The sequence below is a fragment of the Scomber scombrus genome, chromosome 7, assembly GCF_963691925.1.
Source record: "Scomber scombrus chromosome 7, fScoSco1.1, whole genome shotgun sequence".
Taxonomy (NCBI): Eukaryota; Metazoa; Chordata; class Actinopteri; order Scombriformes; family Scombridae; genus Scomber; species Scomber scombrus.
The window spans coordinates 1,255,049-1,277,462 of record NC_084976.1 but is presented as its reverse complement, the minus strand read 5'-3'; the positions used below and the strand labels follow the sequence as shown (position 1 = coordinate 1,277,462).

The following is a 22,414-nucleotide window of genomic DNA, read 5'->3' as shown; positions in this document are numbered from 1 at the left end:
TTACACAGTAAGCGAACGAACATAACAATATAAAAGCTACCTATACAAAACATCTTTCTTAATGACCAGGTGTTGTCCAAATACTCACACAGTCTGTCATCATAATACAATGGACAAAAGAAAATTCATTTCATGTGGACATCATTTCCTTTTAGACAGATTAAAGTTCATCATTTTCAGTACTAAAATCATTTTTGAGCCGCATGTTTTAATTTATTAGATTTTATTCCAAATCTAATTTTAAAAAGATTTTAAGTCAGTTTGCATTTTGTATAGGAATACATTAAAAAAGGTACTTCAAATAAATATCTGATCATATGATATAGGCAAATACCCAAAGGTAAACTACACTCATTTCTCAGTACTCAGCTGACCGCAGGCTGCATCCAGTCTAGCTGCATTCCTTTGCACTGTATTAGTATCAGACCAGTCTGTGTTTGGCTTGATACTGACTACATGAGTTAAGATAAATCTCAAGATAGAAAATTGGATAAAAAAGTCGCTTCATGTTTAAGCTGACAGTTAATGATCTAAATCAAGGGTTTTATTTTGACAGTCAAATCTCTGTACTTCCAGGTGTCTCTGTCTGTTTTTGACCTGATACAGTTATAAAGCATGGTTTAAAATGGTAGCAGTGATCCACTTGGTTCTGGTGTCCTCCTGATTCCAAACATAACATATTGAATATAGTGTACTGTAGTATAAATAAAGATGGATAGAATAAAATACAACAATAGTAAGACAAGTAAGTGAGCAGTAGCCTGTGTCTGAGTGTGAATGTGAGAAAGAGAGAGCCAGTGAACTGATTTCTCCTTATTAATCAGAGCCATGGGCAGAGGCTGAGTGATCTTTGTGGGACAGCAGCAGCCCTCCCTCTGTGTACCTGATCAAGGGGACCTTGTCTATTTGCTGGTTGGGAGAAAGTGAGTGTGGTGATGTATCTGGGGCAGCAGAGAAGGACACAGAACCCATGGAAGCTACAGTTGTGCTGGTGCAGGAACATTCTCACTGGGTCTGGCCCTGTTTTCTCAGATGAGGGGTTGATGACGAATGAGAGCAGTAGAACCAGGGGGCATGATGTCAGCTTTGGAGCTATTTTTATTTAGGGTGGGAGAACATGATTGAATTGTTGAGGTTTGTGTGTGTGTGTGTGTGTGTGTGTGTGTGTGTGTGTGTGTGTGTGTGTGTGTGTGTGTGTGTGTGTGTGTGTGTGTGCATACATGTTTGACAACATGCATAAGGCTCATATAAAGGGATTTATCTCCATAGATTTCACCAGACAACTAACACCAGCTATTTATAGAGCATTTCCACCTTGGACACTCAGTGTGTGTACATGTCATTTTGTGCACAAGTAGTAGAGTGTGTGCACACATTCATACCTGCTGGTAAGTCTGAGTAAACAGCCAGAGAGCTCAGGAAGCCACACACGACAAAGTGCCAGTTAGCAATGGAACAAGGTTGTGTGGTCACTGCTGTTGGAAAGCAGACGCATCCAATCATGCACCACTGTGCCCATAACACACTCCTGAGAGACAAACAGCAATAATTAATCTTCTTCAGCAGATGAGCTTTGGTGTTAACTGCCAGTGCTCTTATTTATAGCCATCCCTAGATAGAACACTATCATTTTTGGCAGGGTAGTAGTTGCAGAGATCCATTCTAATGCCAGAAGGTCTCAAGTTCCAACTCACACACTACAGCTATCAGTGTTGAACACAGACCTGTCTAAGACCTGACTGGGTCATTCCAGAACTCCACTGCTGGTGTTTTTATATGTAAAAACTTGGTGGGGAATCAACCACTTTTAAACAGAGTGACTGTCTTCCAGCACATCTTGTATACATACCCAGGAAAAGAGAGAGAGAGAGAGAGAGAGAGAGAGAGAGAGAGAGAGAGAGAGAGAGAGAGAGAGAGAGAGAGAGAGAGAGAGAGAGTGAGAGAGAGAGAGAGAGAGAGAGTGAGCAAGTGAATGGGAGAGCACATGACAGCTCACAGACAATTTTGTGGAGATACCAATCCAACCCATGACAACAACCATATAACAATATGCTTCATAGATGTGAACACACTGAGACTTGGCACCATCATTATCAATCCATCCAGCATAATATGGCCAATGCATGAACCAGCACCACAAAGGCAGGATGACAAAATATGCTTCACTCATCAAACCTGACGCACACACTTGAAGAGAAAGGCAGCATGGCGGTTCTTCCTCGGGGCAAACTTCTCCATGACTTTGGGGATGAAGGCATGTAGCGGCTGAATCAGCTGGCTTTCGATGGACAGCATGGCCAATTAATTTTGAGTCGTGTCCCATGGTATTGCAAGTTAAAGTTTTTCTCTTCTTCAAGGTGGAAAAGTTCCTGTCTGACTCAGATGTCAAAAAAACTAAAAAAAAAAATTTAAAAAAAAACTAGTGCAAGACTGAAATATAAGTACAAAACCAGGAATGTATTCATAACTAAGGCGTACTTTGCAAATTTCAGATAAACAGGTCCCATAGCTCGGTGCTCTTTGCCTGCTCTGAAGCAGATGAGCGAAATCAGTTGCTAACAGCGAGCTGGAGAATGAATCAAGGTCCAACCTGGACTAACAATGAAATACTTTGCCTTCCTGATATTGGCAGATACGAGTTTTCTTCAGGACTTTTTAAAAGACCTTTTTATGCTTTTACTCCCACCATCTAACTTATGAGCAGTGTTCACTTGAATCTTTTTCTGTGTAAAAGGAAAAGAACCAAGAAGAAACACAACAAGTTGACTGACCGATCCACTGATTTAGAATAGAGCAAACCCATAATAGGTCAAATACGCCCTAAAGGCTTGAATCATTATGAGTTTACCAATTTGAGCATGTCCTCATGAGGCTTCGGGAGCATCAGCTAAATGTCTGAACATATTAATTACAAAGAGATTGAAAAACATTAAAAGACTCAGTCACTATATATATGTATATCTTTTAGAGTTTGGAACACTGAGCAGGATAATTTGGTCATTAACTGACTAGAAAGACATCCCTCTAGGCTTGCTTTGATTGACCCAGGTCTTCTCTCCCTGTTAAAGATTTCCACCTCTGGCATACCAATGAGCAGTACTCCTGCCTTGAAGGAGCCCGTATATGGAGTCCACTGATGTAGTTTGAGAGGCCTATTATATTACCTTGTTAGAGGAGCAGGGACTTATTAAGTTACAGTGTTGGAAATGCGTGACATACATGGTGGCTGAACGGGGGCTTTAGGTGGGCTCAAGGTGTGGGTAGAAGGGACAGACAGACAGAGATAACATCAGAGAGTAGGAGGCAGGTGACAGGAAAGTGGTGGTGGACTACCCTTTATTCTGTCTTTAAAAGCTTTTTGATGGTGTGAGGAAAAAGCAAACACTTCATCATAAGTGCACAGAAAGAGCCTGTTGGCCATCTGATGTAAGGGTAATGTCAAATCATTTCTTAGCCTTACCACCCATCAGCAACCCCATCAAACATCCATCAAGAGGCGGAAATTCTACAACTATAGGAGGAACATAAGAGCTTATTTACTCTTTTTCATTTCACACAATCAAGAGACCCTCTGTTGCCTCTCCTTGTACATAAGAGGGAAATTCATTGTCACTCCTACTTGCTGTCTGTCCATCAGCTGAACAGATCAGCTCTGCTGATGTGTGTCCAAGTCTTTAGTACAGAGGAAATGAAAGAGCACCGAAAGATGGGTTCAACCCCCAACAAAAAGGATATGGAAAGCAGATTCACCCTCCTTTTATTATCCCCGCATAATGAGTGACAAGCAGACGGGCAATTCCTATCTGACCTTTTCTCTGGGTTACCCTAGAGACATCTATTCTTTCAGAGAACTCAGAGTTGTCCTGTTCTAAAGGCCAGGGGAAAAGAGGAAGAGAAGGCTAACATTGCTACATGGACCTCGTCATATGAGTTCTGCAAACTATAATGACAAAAGCTCCATGTAATCCATGTCTCTACCATGTTTCTTTTAGAATTTAGCAAAATCGTGATAAATGATCAAGATTACCACTGAGAAGACTAAGTCAACAATGAACTTTCACCCTGAAGAACGGAGTTTATTTTCTGACAACACCACTGTCCTGAGATACAGAGGTTACCACAATGGTCTTATGAGGTGCAGAATTGACAGTGAAAGCTTGGGCTGAGAAGGTCCTGATGTGAAAGAGCACTTGATGCACTTGTAACAGCCTCTTCTGCAGTCTATTACAGCAGCACTGGGCTGCCATCATTAGAACCAAGATTTCATGTTCTGTCACTATAATGACATAGCATCACATTATTACAGCAAAGCATCTTGTAATAAGGAGAAAACCTTCTTCAATAATGAGAAAGATGAATTCATATGTCAAGTTAGAATGTAGACACTGTGTAAATTAAATGTGGTTTGGTGGCTCAGCAGCTGCTTCAGGAGAAATGAAGCAGCTTCACCAGAATGAATCAGTGTTGGTGGTCATGGAATTGGACTCTGCAATATGACAAAGATAGTATCAACTTTTATTGCTGTGAAATGCAACTATGCATGTCATATACTGCCAAATCTGACCACCACTGCAATACCACAATATATAATAAAATGTGGACTCTTAAACATTAAAGCTCTGTCATCAAAAGCTTTATAAGTAAAAGATCTAATATCAGATGAATATCATTGATTTATTTTGTCTTACTGAAACCTGTCTGTCTTATGAAGAATATGTCAGCTTTACTGAATCCACTCCTCCCAGTCATATTAATACTCACAGTCCTCAAGACACCGGCCAAGGAGGTGGGGTGGTAGCCATTTTCAACTCAAGACTAATAATCAACATCAGACCTATATTAAATTATAACTCATTTGAAAGCCTTGCTCTAAGTCTTTTGCACCCAACCTGGTAAAGACATATATTTGTTATAGTGTATTATCCTCCTGGCCCGTACTCTAAATTCTTAACTGAATTCTCAGAGTTTTTTAATCAAACTTAGTCCTTAGTACTAATAAAGTATTTATAGTAGGTTACTTTTATACTCATGTGGAATTGATAATTATAGCCTTCCATTTCGTTTATCTCACTATTATACTCAATTGTTTCCTCACAAATGTGCAAAGTGCAAATAACGCTGTTGCTCCTGTAGAAAAGAAGATAATAAAACAAAAAAGGTTAACTCCCAAACCAAATTTATTAAATTTAAAAATTTAAGGATGTGGCATTCCACCAAACTGGAAGAATCAGAATCAGCCCAACCATTCTCAGAAGTCATCAGCCAACACCACCAGTGTCTGGACTCCACGGGGGAATTTATCTTGCTGCTGCTGAAGTGATTGATTAAAAATCTCCCTGTAAAGTCCAAGCACCAACGGCTTTTGACAGTAATCAATATCATCTGTATAATAAATAACTTCTTTTGCTTCATTCACTTGTCTTTCGTGATTGATCTGTCTTCACTAACAGGATATGTACCACAGTCATTTAAAGTATCTGTATCTGTATATAAGGCATATAACCACGCCTTTCTCTCTAAGATCCTTGAGAAGGTAGTCGCCAATCAGTTAGATGACCAGTGACAGACAGTTAGATTTTAGTGCTGTTTTGACACCATTGACCATCACATCCTGTAACAGAGACTTGCACATTTAATTGGTATTAAAGGAACAGCATTAAACTGGTTTAAATCTCATCTATCAGATGGATTTCAGTTATGTTAATGATAAATCCTCCATGCAAACAAAGGAGATCCACAAGGTTCAGTACTTGAACCAATACTATTCTCCTTATATATGCTTAGTTTTGGTAATTTTATTAGGAAACACCACATACATTTTCATTGTTATGCAGATGATACCCAATTATATTTATTAATGAAGATCAATCAATCAATCAATCAATCAATCAATCAATCAATCAATCAATCAATCAATCAATCAATCAATCAATCAATCAATCAATCAATCAATCAATCAATCCATTAATCAATCAATCAATCAATCAATCAATCAATCAGTTAACTAAACTACAAGCATGCCTTAAGGACACAGAGACCTGCATGAAATGTAAAAATACCTGATATGTAAAATTGCAAAAATCAGACACATCCTGTCTCAAAATGATGCTGAAAAACTAATCCATGCATTTGTTACTTCTAGACTGGAGTATTGTAATTCCTTTTTATCAGGCTGTCCTAACAAGTCTCTAAAGACTCTCCAGCTGGTCCACAATGCAGCTGCACGCGTTCTGACAAAAACTAGAAAAAGTTCGTATTTCGCTCATTTTAGCTTTTACTTCAGTCTTTTACTGGTAAACTTGAGGAAACTATAAGGATATAAGAGTAACATGACTAATTAGATCAGCAATGCTTCACCAAAATGTCCCAAATGGAGGGTTTTCTATCACAGAGGACACAGTGTGCTTTTAAGTGACATTCTCCTGTGTTGCACAAAAATACCCTATATTCAGAAAATCACTCAGATCCCAAACTAATGCACTGGCCTTCAAACTGCCCCCCAATCTTTGCAGTCTTTCCCCTCAAAGCCATTATCTCCACCCCTCAGATATCCTCACTCTCCCAGTCTAGTATGCTCCTAGGATGCCTTCACTCATAAGTCCAAGTGTTTCATCTATCCTTACAAGCTGAAATATAGCTATTACATATACTGTACCTGTACACATGTCTGCAAAACATCAGGGCAGTTGTGCACTTGCATTAGTCAGCATCACAGCAACATTAGAACATGCAATGACCACCTCTTCATCACACTCATCAAGCCTTTTATTTTTCTTGTGTATAATTACACTTTAAAAACACTTTAAAGTTGTTTTCAAATGATTTGTTTTACGGCATCATGTTCATTCAATACACTTGTGTTTGTCTGTATAGCCTGCTTAAACTTTAAAGGTAGAAATATTACATTATGAAGTCATTGTTAGCTCACAATTTAGGTGTGCTGTTCTTGCTTTTCTTGATAAAAAAGTAGGGGATAAATTCATTTCTTAAGATCAATTCTTTTGGGGCCATGGATATTTAAAAAATAATTTTATGGCAATTCATCCAACAGTTGTAGAGATGGTGTAGACCAAAGTTTTGGACCAGCCAACTAATGTTTCTATCCTTACACCACACTGCTGCTAGTGTCACTAAAAGTAGTGAAAAACACATGCATGGATGTGTGAATCAACATGTGTAATCAGAACACATGTTGAGGCCACAGAGCCTCCTTTAAACAAAGTTTGGATAAATGATCAAACTAAATTTGTCTGCCTTGATTCCAGGTCTGGATGGCTGTGATTGGCTGACATCTTTAATAAAATGCTGTTGTGAGCGTGCTCAGACTGGCAACTAGAGAACAAAGTTCATGTTGGTCATGTTGAGTCATGGTAGCGGGGGTGCAGTAGAGCCGCCGGGACCTGATGACCTTCCAGAGATGTTGAGGACCACTTGGTGCTCCTCCACAGCAGCAAGACGGCGTGTAACCATGACAACCCCAATGTTAGCCTCATTACATCCCACCACACTCTGTGATTACTGGCTTATTAGCTATTCTGTCCACTCTTGTGTAGTGTCTCTTTAGACATTTCATTGCAATCTGCCATCTTGTCTTTAACTCTGGCTCTTATGTAAAGGACAGGTACATATGTACAGAACAATAACAATATGGACATTCAGCATATAGCAGAATACAGTTTACATTTAGTTGCTGTTGGCAGCAGAGTACATCCAGATTACAGTTAGTGTGAGCTTTTATTACTTCCACTCAAGCTTCACTTCACTTCACTGTCTCTAAGTTCAATTCAGGACTGATTTCATTGGCAATCAAATCATCCCACTGATTGGCTGACCTAAGAACAAGGGTTTGGTGTAGAGGATATGTGACTGACCGCTCACTCTCCGAAACTGATTTCCATTGAAATAGTAACCAAGTATTTCTCTTTTTGCGCAGTAGAGCACTGTACTTACTTTAATTAATTCAATACCCCTAACAATATTAGGAAGTATTGCAATTATTTAATACTGTATTTCAAGTTGGAGGTCTCACAAAAAACAGATAAAAGAAAAAGAATGATCAAAATTGAAGCAGCAAGGACTTTCTGAAAATAAATTCAGAGATTTCCTGTCTCTCAGTTTAGTATGAATCCAGCACTGGATCCTCTATTTCATAATGCAACTTGAGGTAATGGCTCCCTCCACTGTATTTCATGTGGAAATATTGTTTCATTCCACCACCTTTCTCTGACAGCTGTAGATAGTGTTTAGCTTTCAGATTCATATTTTTACATCCACATCAAACAATAAGCTAGTTATAGTTTGAAGAAGGCAACAGTGAGTCTTATGTTGACCACTTACAAACATTCTATGAATTATTTTTCTATAACATTTTATACAGATTTATGCTTTAATAAATAAGGAACTAACTCATTTAATTGTGATTAAATTGTGTACTTTTAATGGAGTAAGTTTTAACTCTGGTATTACTACATTTACTGAAGTAAACAAAGTATTTTTCCTACTACTGGGCCCTGTTCCATAAAGCAGGATTACCAAATAAACCAGGTTTATTTGGTTAGTCTGGCTCATTTTCCAGCAGATTCGGTTCCATAAAGCAAGCTCAGCAAAGCTCAGTTACCATGGCAACTTATGCTGCAAACTAACCTGGTCCGGCCCAGGCTAATTGTCAGGCTTAGCCTGAGTTGCTGCTTAACCTGAAAAAAAGAGATGATTTAATATATTATATGGCCTCATTAATCATCATCATTTAAAAAGAAAATCAGTTCACATGAAGTCGACTTAATAATAATCATCTATGTATCTATCTATCGATCGATCGATCTATCTATGTATCTATCTATCTATCTATCTATCTATCGATCGATCGATCGTTTGATAGCGAGAATGTGGATGGGCCTTTATGGAACCGCTTTAGCCTGATCTCATTTGTAAGGCTCATTCAAGTCAGGTGTTCGACAATAAGCGCTGCTTTTCTGAGCTTGCTTTATGGAACGGACCCCAGGTCACTTAACATAACAGGTGCACTGAGGTCTATATTAAAACATCCAGCTGACTCTTATCATGCTTAGTTCGCCCTCTGATGGACAAAAAGAGACATGACACCAGCAGCACTTCATTAGGAGGAAATTGTTTATCAGGTGAGCCGATCCAGTGAAACTAGAGACAGACATTCTGCCAGCTGCTACCATTTAACATTTCCTTCAACATTGCTGTAGGTAAGACACTCTTTATTTCAGAAACACAATTTATATCCAAACAGGAGAAACATGGGGTTTATATGAACTTACTGTATATAAAATTGTGCAACATTGCATTTAATAAGACACAGTCTTACAATAATGGTACGGGTTACACTGAGGAAAAGTTGACTTTCTGTTGTGTTGGAATGTAAGGTGTATAATTAATACTCAGACGAATGCTCAGATACAAACACACACGCACAGAAAGCTGCAGCATACTTTCTCTTTGAGATGAACATTTAGTCATGCTTAGACATCCTTCAACATTCATTGGTACCTAATAGAGCCGGCCTCCACTGTGAACCAGGAACATGGTCATGTGGTTAAACACTATTTGACTTGTTTGACAGAAGCTGAAATATTGTCAAACTTTTACTATTTCCTTGTGGTTCATGTGGTTCCCATTATTAGTATTTTTATGACTGTAATCACAAAGTCTGAGCAATGTTCCAGAAGAAAACTCCTTTTGAGATAAGTTCATTCCATCATTCCATTTTCCAACAGGGATGATACAAATATAGAAAACAAATGTAATATTGCTTTTTGTAACGTTTCTGTATGTGGAAGCCTCTTATGAACACCATGTCTTACAAGACTAGATCATCTTCATCAAAGGTTCTTTGAAGATAAATAGATACATGTAGGTTACAGAGGCTCACAAAGGAGACAATGTGAACAACTCCCGAATCTCAATGCATTGTGTGGATCTGTCAAGCAAGCTGATTAGTTGAACTGTCTGCTGAAAATAAAAGACACATAAATGTAATGTTGAAATTAAAACACTTAAAATCCCTACATGTGTAACAGAGACAACCATACAAGAGATGTATGACTTATAGCATCCTTGCTGCTGCACTAGAAAAACACACATAAAATCATCATTTAACTTCAAAATTGAAGAATCGTTCAAATTATAATATTAAGGTCTGTAGTGAAAACTAAATGATTTTAGAATATGGATAGTAAACTCCAGGAACATTTTTTACAGAAAGACAGATGAAAGAAAATATCTGATGAAAGAGTTACAGAAGATAGTGGAACAGGGCCTACATAGGAGGGGACAGCAGGACTGGTAGTGGTGGCAGTAGTAGTCATATACAGTCTCAGAGCTCAGTTGTATCATCCCAAACTAAGGGAAGAAACACAGCATACTTGCAAGTTTTGGACTAAATATATTTTTTTAATGTGAATGTCAACACTAAATATTGGCAGAATTATTCTTAAAATACCGTCAGCCTTCAAAAACTTAAGATACTCGAGTGTCTGACACTGGGAACGCTTACAGCATGACTTCATCAACAAGGGTTGGCTGCAACTAAGCACATCAGTGTCAAAGTGGGTAGAGACCCTCTCCCTATAAAAGGACATGACACTACACTGCCAGTCATTCAAAAACATGACCTCTTCCTCACTACAAATAAACAAGGAGGATGGTCTGGTGAGACACTCACTCGTGCTACTCAGAGAACCAGGACTGCACAAGTAACCTAAAGTTGTCTTTCACAAAACTCATTAATAAATACTAACTCCTGGATTGCTGGCCAGATGTTACTGAGGGACCAACTGCAGAATATGTACACAGCCCCTCTCATGTCTGCAGGCCCTTAAAGTTATAAACTAAATCAATAGCCATCTATAAATCCAGTGTGAGAGCTGCTGCTTTGTGACTGGCTTCCCTAGTGGTTCTTTGCCCAGGACACAAAAAGGTCACTTTTTTACAGCTTTTGGTTCTGTCTATGTAGATGTGTAAAGCCTGCACGGAGCACAACCTATGTAACTGCTGATGCTCATCTGAGCAGAATGGACACAAGGTCACTTGGGGAACCTGACCTTAATGCCTCAGGCATCAAGGCAGGGTTAGATTGTAAGGTCACCTTTACATTCCCCAAAGAGAACTCATACACATGCTTGGTGTACTGAAAGCTCATGAATCTCACCCAATTATTTAGTTGAAGCAAGAGACAGCAACAAAGCTATCTTTAAAGTCCCCATTTTCAAGTTCACCTATTCCAGTGGTTGATTTGGTGGTACTGAAGGGGCTTCCAACACAGTGGGAAGGTCCCAGGATGGCGCCAATGTTAGAAACCAGGAGCTTACAGCATGTGCCCATAATGAATAGATCAAAGGATACTGTCCCACAGCCTTCCCATCAAAACCAATATGGCAGGAAATAGCTGCCACATACACATTGATGGTAGAAGAAGCCTTCCCTTTGTCCACCATGTCTTGTAAGAAAGTCATGATCACAGCCAGAGAACACTGAAAGGAAACTTCTCGTAAATCTGCGCACAATTTCTCAAAAATGTGACTGTTTGCGCTCATAAAATGGTAAATGGACTCTACTAATTAAGCACCTTTTTAGCACTTTCTACTCAAAGGACCTAACATTTTGGATGGACTCAACTACGCCTAGAAGGAGGCCCATGGTCCTCAGATTGAACCACTCACAGGCCAGGCCCACAGAGCCAGCCTCTCTGGGTGGGGATGAAATATTTGTTGGTGCATCTTTGACACCAGGTCTCTGTTTATTGTCATGGCTCCCAGTAAAGGAGCTAGGTTATCTCTGCCAGCTGGTGCTTTGATGGCCAGAAAGGAATGACCAAAATCATCGACGTTCCCTCCTTCCACTGATGAGGATCAGGGAAATCAGAGCTATCGGGGGGGAATGCATACAAAGGAGTACAAGACCAGTGGTGAGCCAGTGAGTCCATCCCCAGAGGTGCATTCTGATCATGAAGAAAGAAAAAGAAAAGGACATTGAGTATTCTACCATGTTACAAAGAGATCCACGGACGACTGCCCGCAACGCTCCAAAATCAGACTCACTTAGGCCGAGGTAAAGTCTCCGTCCTGCATAAAGGGGTTTTTCCCAGGATAGAAGATCTGCTTCACAGATCAGTGGGTCTAGTCTGTGAGCAGCCACCCAATGCTGCATTCCCTTCATGTGCAAGCAAATTGGAACCATCACCAGGGCTGAGGCCATCAGCCCTAACAACCTTTGGCAAAGCCTTGCAAGACCTGCAACTTTTCTCCAGTCAGCCTCGTGGCCCTTTCAGATACAATGTGATTTGAGCTGCACTTGCCACTAGGTTCAGCAGAGATCTGACAGAGGACAATAAGCAGATCTCAGATCTAAAATCCATGCATGCCAAACAAATAAAATATTGTCCTAGGCTGTAAAACTCTGTCTCTTGGGGAGATCAAATAAATGATTCTTAATTAACATGTTATTTGAAAGCCTAATTTTTATACAGGTAAGGTAATATTCATTCTGATTACCAAAATCAAATTTCCAAATGGTGAAGTAGTATTGCTACTCTACTATGTGATGTGTTAACCAGGTGAAACCAGCATTAGTTTGGGACTAAGTACTGTGTACTGTGTACTTTGGTGGGGTATTGTTATTACAATGTCACTTAGTTTGACTAGCTGCTGAAAGTATTTCTACTCTCCACAGTTAGCTAATCAGACTACTGTTTGGTGACAGGCTAGTATGAGCAGTAATCAAATCAAATGAGTCAGTAGACCCTCACTAAAGCGCCCAGTGACTGAAATTTCACTTTTGTCAATGAACAGTTAAGTTAGGTCCTACAAACACATTTGGCTTGAGAGTTTGGAACTTCTGCTCGTAGTGAAAAGGCTCTCGAGTGACTGGCAAGCCCTTCACAGAGGGAGGGTCTTCATCCTCCCTGACACTAACACGCTTAGTTCCAGCCAGTCCTGGCAGGCAGAATGCAATAAACGCTTTTGATGAGGTCACACCATAGGTGTTCCCGATGTGAGACATGAAATGAAACTATGAAAGAGAGCCCATATCATGTGAAACCCACTGTTGTTACCACTCATTTGTGCCACATAAATACATCCATACAGTCACAGACATACACACACACACATGTTGGAAGTCACTTGAAGGGATCAGTTGGCTGGGCTTCTCCTCTCATTTGAGTGCCTGCCAGATGATGATGGTCAGGATGACGAGGACCAGCGTCAGCACCATGCCCAGCATGCACATCCTCTTACGGGACTTCCTCTGCACACAACAAAGAATCAAGTCTGACTACACAGATGACAGGAAATTAAACTGCACCAGTGTTTCACATGGCAGTGATTGCAGTGTTTTGGTGAGTATTTCTGGCAGCAGGAAGGTGTGCGTGGGATTGAGTCAATATGAATTACAGTGTGTGTGTCAATTACATGTTTTTAATCATTTTTGGACAATAAGTGATGTCTACGGCACAGAGGAACAATATATATCTGGCTTTGATACGCATACAATACTTGTTAGAAGATCGAATCATTTTATTTGTTGGCAACATGAAAAATACACATATCAACAAACTATCACCTTCATTTTCCTGATAGTATTGTGGATTATTGACCTACTTATGCATAGAATTGTCAGCTGCCCTTGTAAATGTGTGTAAATTGAATTATTTCAAAGCCGTTTCATGCAGTGTTTCCATTATTTTGTCCAGCCCTTCTTGCTGAGTCTAACAGATTGTATGTTACCTGGTAATAAGCTGCTTTCTGAAGCTGGACAGCGCCTCTGTCTACATGGACCTCAGCGCTCTCCACGTTGGCCTCGATGCTGTCTGCCAATGAGAACGCAGGAAGAGCTTTGACATGAAGTGTCACGTCTAAATGAGAAAGTGTGACTCTTTAGCTCAGAGCTGACTTACCAATCATCTCTCCTTGGTCATGGATCATCACAGCCAGGTCCTTGAAGATCTGGTTCACATCCATAATGTCGGCCTGGAGAGACAAGTGAGGAGGAGGAGGAGGAGGAAGGTTAACTGATTAACATGTTTAGTGTTAGTGTTTCGGCCTCTGTAGGATGGTCCTATAGTTCAGGCTAATACCTCCAGCTGTTTAATGTTGGTCTCTCTCTCCTTGATGATCTCCAGGTCCTCCTCAGTGAAGCCCGGCTCCTCAATCTGAGTCTGGCTCTGACTCACCTCGTCCTCCCTGCACAAGAACACAGCACGTACTTCACTTATGTTTGAATTGAATCTACAACTCAAATAAAGTACATAAGGCATCGGGCAAAGTAAAATATTCACAGAAGAACACACCTTCTGACTGATAGCAAAGTGTTAAAACATTCAGACTTTACCTCAGTTTTTAAAATAGCTGGTTGTAGCTTTCTTAAACCAAACTGCATCAAGAACAAAATGTTGGCTAAAGAACAGACTAAATGTTCAATATGATATGAACCTACTTTTCAAATGTAACCAGCTGTTCATCCACATTGCCTCCATCTCCCTGTGGACATCAGCAAAAAAACATGAATCAACACTAGCACATTTGCCCATTACGGATGCAAATGAATTAACAGTCAATCAATGAAGAATGACAAATGATGTTATCGGTTGTGAAGGTTTGACATCTCTAGCCCAAAGAGAGAATTGTGGATGTTCACCATGACCCTGGATCCAGCTCGAGCCCTGGCCACTGACTCCTTCTCTTTCTCTGCTGCCTTCCGTTGCACCACCTGGAAGTTGTTGAGGGCTGCAGAGAAATCGTTCATCAGACGCTCCTTCTGGAGCTTTTGCTGCCTCTGTAAGAAAGAGGAAAAGATAAATAAAAACTATTTCATATGTTATTGAATGGAGCAGAATAACAAGACACAAAAGGTCAAGAGTCAGAACTAAAAACAAAAAGCAGTAAGAAAAACTCCTCAGCATCTTGACTCCTCTTCTATAATCACCACATCTAACTAAATCCATTTTTTTCTGAACCTTGTAGAAAATGAACCTATGAACAGTGAAACAGTGATTATATCATATCACCAGCAGAAGAATAACACTTTTATAGTAACGTAGTGTTTTGCTGCAGGTACAAGGTGTTTAACCCTTTGACCCATTTTACATGTGAGAGTTGTAAAACATCTTAACACATTTTTATTTGCTGGACTTTTCATAATGTGACCCACAGTTTACAATAAATGGAAATAAAATGCATCATTTTCCCATGATCAGCATTAAAACATGTTGTATTCTTCATATTCTATAAAATGTCCACCTGGGTCATAAAATAGTGATTGTGAATGTCATTCTTTCCCCATAAGATGAATCAAACATTTAATAATGACTGATGGGGGATTTATGAATGTGAATTGGTGTAAAGACTAATTATGAGACAGAATATTAACAGTACGTAAGGGTTCAGCTTTATTGTTATCTGTTAGAACAACAGAGTGAAATCACTCTTAAAGGATCATTACTTGTGTTGTGGAATATTAATGTTTTTCATTTACAGACATTTACTTGCAAGGGTTTAAATGTCTTTTTTTTAATATATTCCTAAACTGTAAATGTACAGTTGTTGTTCTACATATAAACAATATCAACATAGTGTCATGTTGCTCTGGTTTTAACCACCTGAGCTAAAAATAAAAGCCTGTCAAACAACAGCTCAACACTGACATTAGAGAAAGAAGCACAGCACTATTAATAAATCCCTCAGTGAAGCTTTCTACAAAGACTGCATTGAGCTGTTAAATCCTAACGTAACCCAGACCTCCGGCTGAAACAGCTGCACTCGTATCCCAACTTCATGACGAATAAAACACAATTCTGAAGATTCATTTGAAATATGAGAAAATGATGAACTGAAATCACCGGTTTCCCTCCTTCTTTAACTTTTAGATGATTAAGAACCTCACAGACATAATGTACATGCTTCATCTTTACAGGACATACATTCATAGTTCAGATACACTAACATTCACTAACTTTTGGACTGTTTAACTGATTACTGATCTACTGATTAACCACAAAAACAAGCAAGCATAATAGATCAATAGATTCATAGGTGAACTGATAATGTAAATAATCATAGTTATATTCTTATTGGACCAACTAAAGAGAAAAATGTCAATTCAACACTGCAGGATGTGGAAACATTGATTTTCTACAGTAACATGATTCAAACCATATCAAAGTGCTTCACAGACAGCACATGGCTGAGATGCCACATTTCACATCTGTAAGTTCTGAAAAAGTTCCAGCCTCTCCCAGATCACATGACACACATTTGTCAGCACAATTAGCACAATTCTCTCCACATTCCCACCAACACTTGGATAGAGACCACTCGTTTGGAATCTTTGGGAATCTCACAAATTTAAAGGATCTATTACGTGGGATGTTATTGTGTTCACATACTTTCTGCCACGTATTTTATGTTTATTAAAATGTTTGATATGTTATTTATGTTTGCATTTATTTGTGTTTACATGTGTTGAAACCAGACTGACCTGCTCTGATGGAGACAGTGATGGAGGTAGTGAGCCCAGCTCCTTCAGGTGTCTGTTGGTTTCTTTAGCCAGCTGGTTGGTGTAGTGCTGGAGCTGTTGGCTGCAGGATCACACACACACACACACACACGCACACGCACACACACACACACACACACACACACACACACTGATAAGACCCTGCTCAACACACTCGAGGTGATAATGCATTATGTAACAATAAAAGAGAAACTGTCAATCACAAGTCAGAACTTACAGCTTCTCTTGAAGTTCGGGGGTTTCCTGTCTCGTCCCCAGCTGTTGGACATGGTTTTTGATCTGGCCAGCTGCATAGAAAAAAAACGCTTAATTAAATATGCACAACTTGTATGGAATCATTTTTTACAGGTAGAGGTGTTAGCTGCACTCACTGTTTTGGCTGATCTTCTGGATGTTGGAGCTGCATGTCTGGATGAGGCTGCTGAAGTCCCGCGGCTGGGAACGGCTGCTGTCTGCTCTCATGTAGGACATCCTGACTGCAGGTCTGTCTGACACACACACACACACACACACACACACACACACACACACACACACACACACACACACACACACACACACACACACACACACAGTCTACTCAATCTCTGTTTTCATATTTAGATTCTTATTGTTGCACAATTCCAAAAATAATGACACACTCATTAAAAAAGGATGCCCTCATACTTAACTGGTTATATTACATATATTATTATATTAAACCATATAATGAAACCTGTTTAACTTCAGTGAATGAAAACTTTGCCTTTAAGGCTCATACAACTGATTCTGTCAAATTCAAAACTGAACCTATATATGCAGAATGTCCCATAATGTTATTAATAACTGGATTAGTATAATTGATGCATTAACATGTTAGCTGCATTTTGTTTGTCTCGCCAAGTTTACATAAAAGAGAATTCAATATAAATGAACAAAACAACAAAAAATAAATACATAAATAAATGGCAATAATGTTGTTTTTCAGTTTTAATTATTTTTTACAAAATATATATAATGAATAAGTACATTGGTAGAATGATTAAATAAATAAACAAATAATTATACAAAGATACTAGAATATATGGTATTTTTAAGTGAATATTAATTTATATGATTATTCTTTTTGAGGCATGTTTTGGTTTATTCATTTGTTTTTTTAAATTATTTATGGTAATTTATTCATTAATGTCTATCTAATCTATTCCCTTCACTTCCCTGTCACTTTTTTAAAAGTACTTACTATAATATTAGGTCTCATCTGTAACCGTGCACCATATTTTATAAACTCATTTCACATATTGTCTCTAAATTGTGCATCAGAACAGTACTAGTACTGTAGCTACAGCTGCTGAATACATTTAGTGTAGTAGAGTTTGAGCAGTAATGTATTTAGCACAAGCACAAGAATTAAGTGACCAACTTCAATTTTACAAATGTTCACAATGTCTGGTGTCTGTAAAACAGTTTCACTTATTTTTCAAGTGTTTGTTAAAGCAGCAGTCAGGTGTCCATATGAACAGTAACTCTGTAATCATTCCTCCTGTTCATACTGACTATTAAAAGATGGGAAAAAATCCACAGTGTGTCCACACAGTCATTATAAAGTAGATGATCAGCTTCTATTGAGCTTCATCAGTGTGAGTTAGTCATATCAAGTGATATCTGACACATTTACAGTCTTTTTAGCATCACATTCCCTCTTAGTGTTTCCCTGTTGAGCTGTGGTGGAAGTATAGTAACAAAAAGACTTTGCTACTAAAAACACTGTAAGGTTCAAACATAGAAGATGAAGATTTGACTCATTTGGACGACGAAGCTTCATATTACTTTTAAATAGATTTTTGCACAGAAAGAAGACTGTGGATTTTGTCCTCCATCATCTTCTAATGGTCAGCATGAACAGGAGGGATGATTACAGGTTTCATTGGTTATTTGGGCTCCTGATTATTGTTCGAAAACAGACTTAAAAAAAAGTGTGAAACTATCCTTTAACCTCACAGACACTGTATCTTTATTGATCTAAAATAATGGGAGTACAGCATCATACATGTTAGTGTGCTGCTTTCCACAGACAATGTAACAGTTCTGATGAGACACAGATGTGTGTGTGTGTGTGTGTGTGTGTGTGTGTGTGTGTGTGTGTGTGTGTGTGTGTGTGTGTGTGTATATATATAAATACATATTATAGAGAGGCGGACAGAGAATGTTCAGTGTAACGTTCCAGTAACAGAAGCTAACACAGGATAAACAGACACACACAGGCCAGAGCCAACATAAAGCAACCACGTTATTTTGACGTACAGTGTTTACTTACAAGCGCTTTAAACATATTTAAGCTGTATAAAATAAAACAAAGCTACAGTGACATCAATATGAATATATGAGTGGAACAGAATAAAGCTTACAGTCGTTATTCAGCGTTAATATTAGTCGCAGTGAGTCTCAGGCATCATTTTTTTCTACAGGTTACACAGTGAAGCATTTCTATGTTAGTAACGTTCTCAGTAAATCTCTTACTTTGCAGTGAGGCTGACGTCGACAGTGTTTGTTGCTCCAAATCTGCAGATGAATTATATGAGAATTAGCACACCCAGCCCGTCTGACGTCACACGCCCAGCGCACTAATCCGACGTTGGTTTAACGCTGCGTTCACGTTCCAAACTAAAGTAGGAAACACGAATCTCCATTATGAAGTTAGTTTGATATTAAACTTAATATTGCGATTACCACTGGGAAATATTTAGGTTCACATATTGACTGGCATTCTGGCCCATTTTGGAATCTATGAATTGGTTCAGACTTATTTATTTAACTGCTAGAATTATGGAATCAGGTCTTTATTCAAATAAAATATGATAATTAATGTCACAATTATTATTTTTTTTATTATATACACATTGTTTTTCGTACCTATTTATTGTTCTTTATTCTTCTTCTTCTTCTTATTGATGCTCTTCTATTTTTACTGTCCACTTGCTGCTGTAACACTGCAAATTTCCCCATTGTGGGACTAATAAAGGAATATCTTATCTTATCTTATCTTATCTTATCTTATCATAACCTAATGATGTCAATTGCTTATTTATTGCTCTTAGTTCTTTCTCTTGATGCTCTGTCTATTATTACTATCCACTTGCTTATGCAATCATTTCAATGTCCCCACTGTGTGAGTAACAAAGGAATATGTTTTTTTATCGTATCTTATCTCGTTACATATTTCTAAGTGAAACAGGACACACAGGTGGATAACACTGGGATGAATTTGAATGTTGTTGTTACAATGAATCCTGTGCCACTAAAAGTTGAAGATTGGTTAATGGGTGGATGTCATGATACTAGTGGTTGAAACTGATTGGTTCAAGCCTACATAAACGCATGCCATATTTTGTTTTACAGGAAGAAAAAATGATTGGATTTCTTATATAAGAATACAAACTTTTTCCTTTTTTGGCATATATTGTTAAACAGGTGCCCAATATGACCGGGGATGTGACCTAAAAGGGTTAAAAATGATTCATTTATTTTGTTCTTTACTGCAACTGATCAACATAAACTATCTGGTCGCTTATTTCCTACAGTCTTTGAATGCAGCACGGATTTGGAGCGCTCCTATGACGCTCCACAAAGTCTGAGATCAGATTTTTGACTGGACACATTTTTAACAAGTGCTACTTCGTCATATTGTAAAGTTATAGTTGCCTGTGAAATTTTCCAAAACAAGTGTGTGAAATATTCACCAGAATTCCTCTTCTCTGTCTGAGTGGGACGCGCCAGAATAATCCCGTGCCTGTCTCATGACTTTCACTCTGACACTAATAATAAACCCAATGCTGCAGTGTGCTGCAATGCACGTGACATTCACAGTGGCGATCTTTGACTACTATTAAGCTTTTTCCCTAGTATGAGAATGTTTAGTCAATGTTAGCCTGTTTTCATTGTTTTAACCTATACTGCTCAGTCATTACTTGATAGCCCATGTGATCAAACGTACCTGTTTTTGATTACATGTATGGTTTTTAGTAACATAATGTCCTTAAAGTTTTCAGTTGTATGCTTTATCGCCTTCCTATTGGTTCATCAATGTGATGCAGGATGCCAAAGTGTAACAAGGGAATTTCAAGGTGCACCAGTTGCAACACTTCATTGCAGTGTCATATTGAACTATGGGTCCATCATCAGTAGCACAAATGACTGAATCCACAAGCAAACACATGCACGTGTATGAGTTATTAAGGTAACCAGTATGAAGTGTTTATGATGCATTTAAGTCTGCACAACCTGAAGTCTCTGCTTATGATATAGTGAACTTCAGGGACTTGAATAAACAACCCTACCAAAAAGGTTTAAACCCTGCTATCAGTCTGGTGACATGTGTTAATATAAGGAGTAATGTTAAATAATAATTTCTGAACCTGTTATTTAACTTGTCTGATGCTGCTGAAGGATTATTGTCATCAGAAACAAATAACTGTAAAACTGATCAAAACACTGAAATAAACTGACCATATTTCAGAGACGTAGATGAGAAACACTGAATCATAAAATGTATAACACTGAGTAGTACTTATGACATTATGCAATAGACCTGACTACTTGACTTGACTTGTAGCTCTTGTGAGCTTATTGAAAATTGGCTATGTTTCTTTTTTGTTGTCTTTAATGAGAAGTTTTCTGTTTTAGAATAGAGTTACAGCAGTATGTGATTCTGTTGATGGTATGAAGATCATTTGGAGCATTGTTGTCTGTTTGTGTAAGCTGTTCTCAAAACAGCATTTTCTTTCTAACAATAAAGAAAAAACTAAGAAAAACTATATTATGTAAACAGACTTCATGCAAATATTTCAGAATGATGTACATAACTTTACTCTTGTGGAACATAACATTTAATTAGGTCAAATAGCTGAGATATTAAAGTTAAAAACTAGGAATTGTGTACAATACATCTATAACTGACATTCAGTCAAATATGTGTAGCAGAGAGATGTTTCATTTTTTTTCTAATTCACTTCAAAACTGTGACATTCCTCCTCTTTATGACTTTGGTCACATCTTCACTGCTCTATATGAAGACATACTGTCAATGACACAACTTGAATAGGAAGTCACAGAAAGTTATGCACAGAAACATGTGAGCTCATTCGTTTCAGTTGACATCGACATACTTTTACATCTTTGAGATCAATCAAAATTTCATATTTGAAAATATTTGAAGTGTGTCAAAAGACAAAGCCCCTAGCCCTAACCCTAACCCAAGGCCTTTCAAATGCAAGTGTTGTGTCTCTTTCTAGCAATAAGCTTCAGTAAATGAGTTTCTCATAGGTTACAGCTCATTTCTTTCGAGTAATGAAGCTAAAATGTCCACAGTGTGGTGCTAGAGGCCAGGTTCTCTTCTGTCATCTGAGTCTCAAACTGCTGTGAGAGAGGGTTTACTGTAATGTTCACAGGAGGTAGACATTAGGGCTGGGTATCGATACTCGATAAGGTATAGAGTATGATAACTTAAAGGTATTAAGTATCGATACCTTTAAGTTATCGACCAAACAAAATCAATACCAAGTAGTATGGAAACGTCTCCTGTCAATCGAGACCTGCAATCCATCCTTTTTGCACGCAGAGCTTGAAAATATGACTGTTCTTATGGACTTGCTCACAGCCAATCAATGCAGGCGTTATTCAATTTAATGCGACGTGATTGGCCCACTGCCACAGCAGCTACAACCCGTCTGTGGTGGTGAAGTCACAATTGAATGCTTCTATTCACATGATGGGAATCTAATGAAGTACTCAATTGGTATCAGTATCACTTTAAGGCTACTTGGATTGGTACTGGTATCATAACTTTATAAATGAGCATTAGTAGACACCATGAAGTCCAGCACACTAAAGAGTTGTA

General features: G+C 38.5%; 1 protein-coding gene across 1 annotated transcript; it reads right to left on the bottom strand.

Moving 5' to 3' along the window:
- Positions 1-13,179: 13,179 nt before the first annotated feature.
- Positions 13,180-17,010, bottom strand: stx12l (syntaxin 12, like). Its single transcript, XM_062422884.1, has 9 exons — positions 16,911-17,010; positions 16,757-16,826; positions 16,501-16,600; positions 14,662-14,799; positions 14,461-14,504; positions 14,102-14,207; positions 13,922-13,994; positions 13,752-13,834; positions 13,180-13,272 (listed from the first exon to the last, which is right to left on the bottom strand). The coding sequence occupies exons 1-9, from the start codon at positions 17,008-17,010 to the stop codon at positions 13,180-13,182; spliced, it is 807 nt and encodes a 268-aa protein (XP_062278868.1).
- Between the last annotated feature and the right edge of the window lie 5,404 nt (positions 17,011-22,414).

What these genes read in the sequence shown, in the direction of transcription:
- stx12l (XM_062422884.1), bottom strand. Translation starts at nt 17,010, where the DNA reads ATGTCCTACATGAGAGCAGACAGCAGCCGTTCCCAGCCGCGGGACTTC. An exon ending in CCAACATTAAACAGCTGGAG is followed by an intron (nt 13,995 to 14,101) that starts GTATTAGCCTGA and finishes TTGTCTCTCCAG; the next exon opens with GCCGACATTATGGATGTGAA. An exon ending in AGAAAGCAGCTTATTACCAG is followed by an intron (nt 13,273 to 13,751) that starts GTAACATACAAT and finishes TGTTGTGTGCAG; the next exon opens with AGGAAGTCCCGTAAGAGGAT.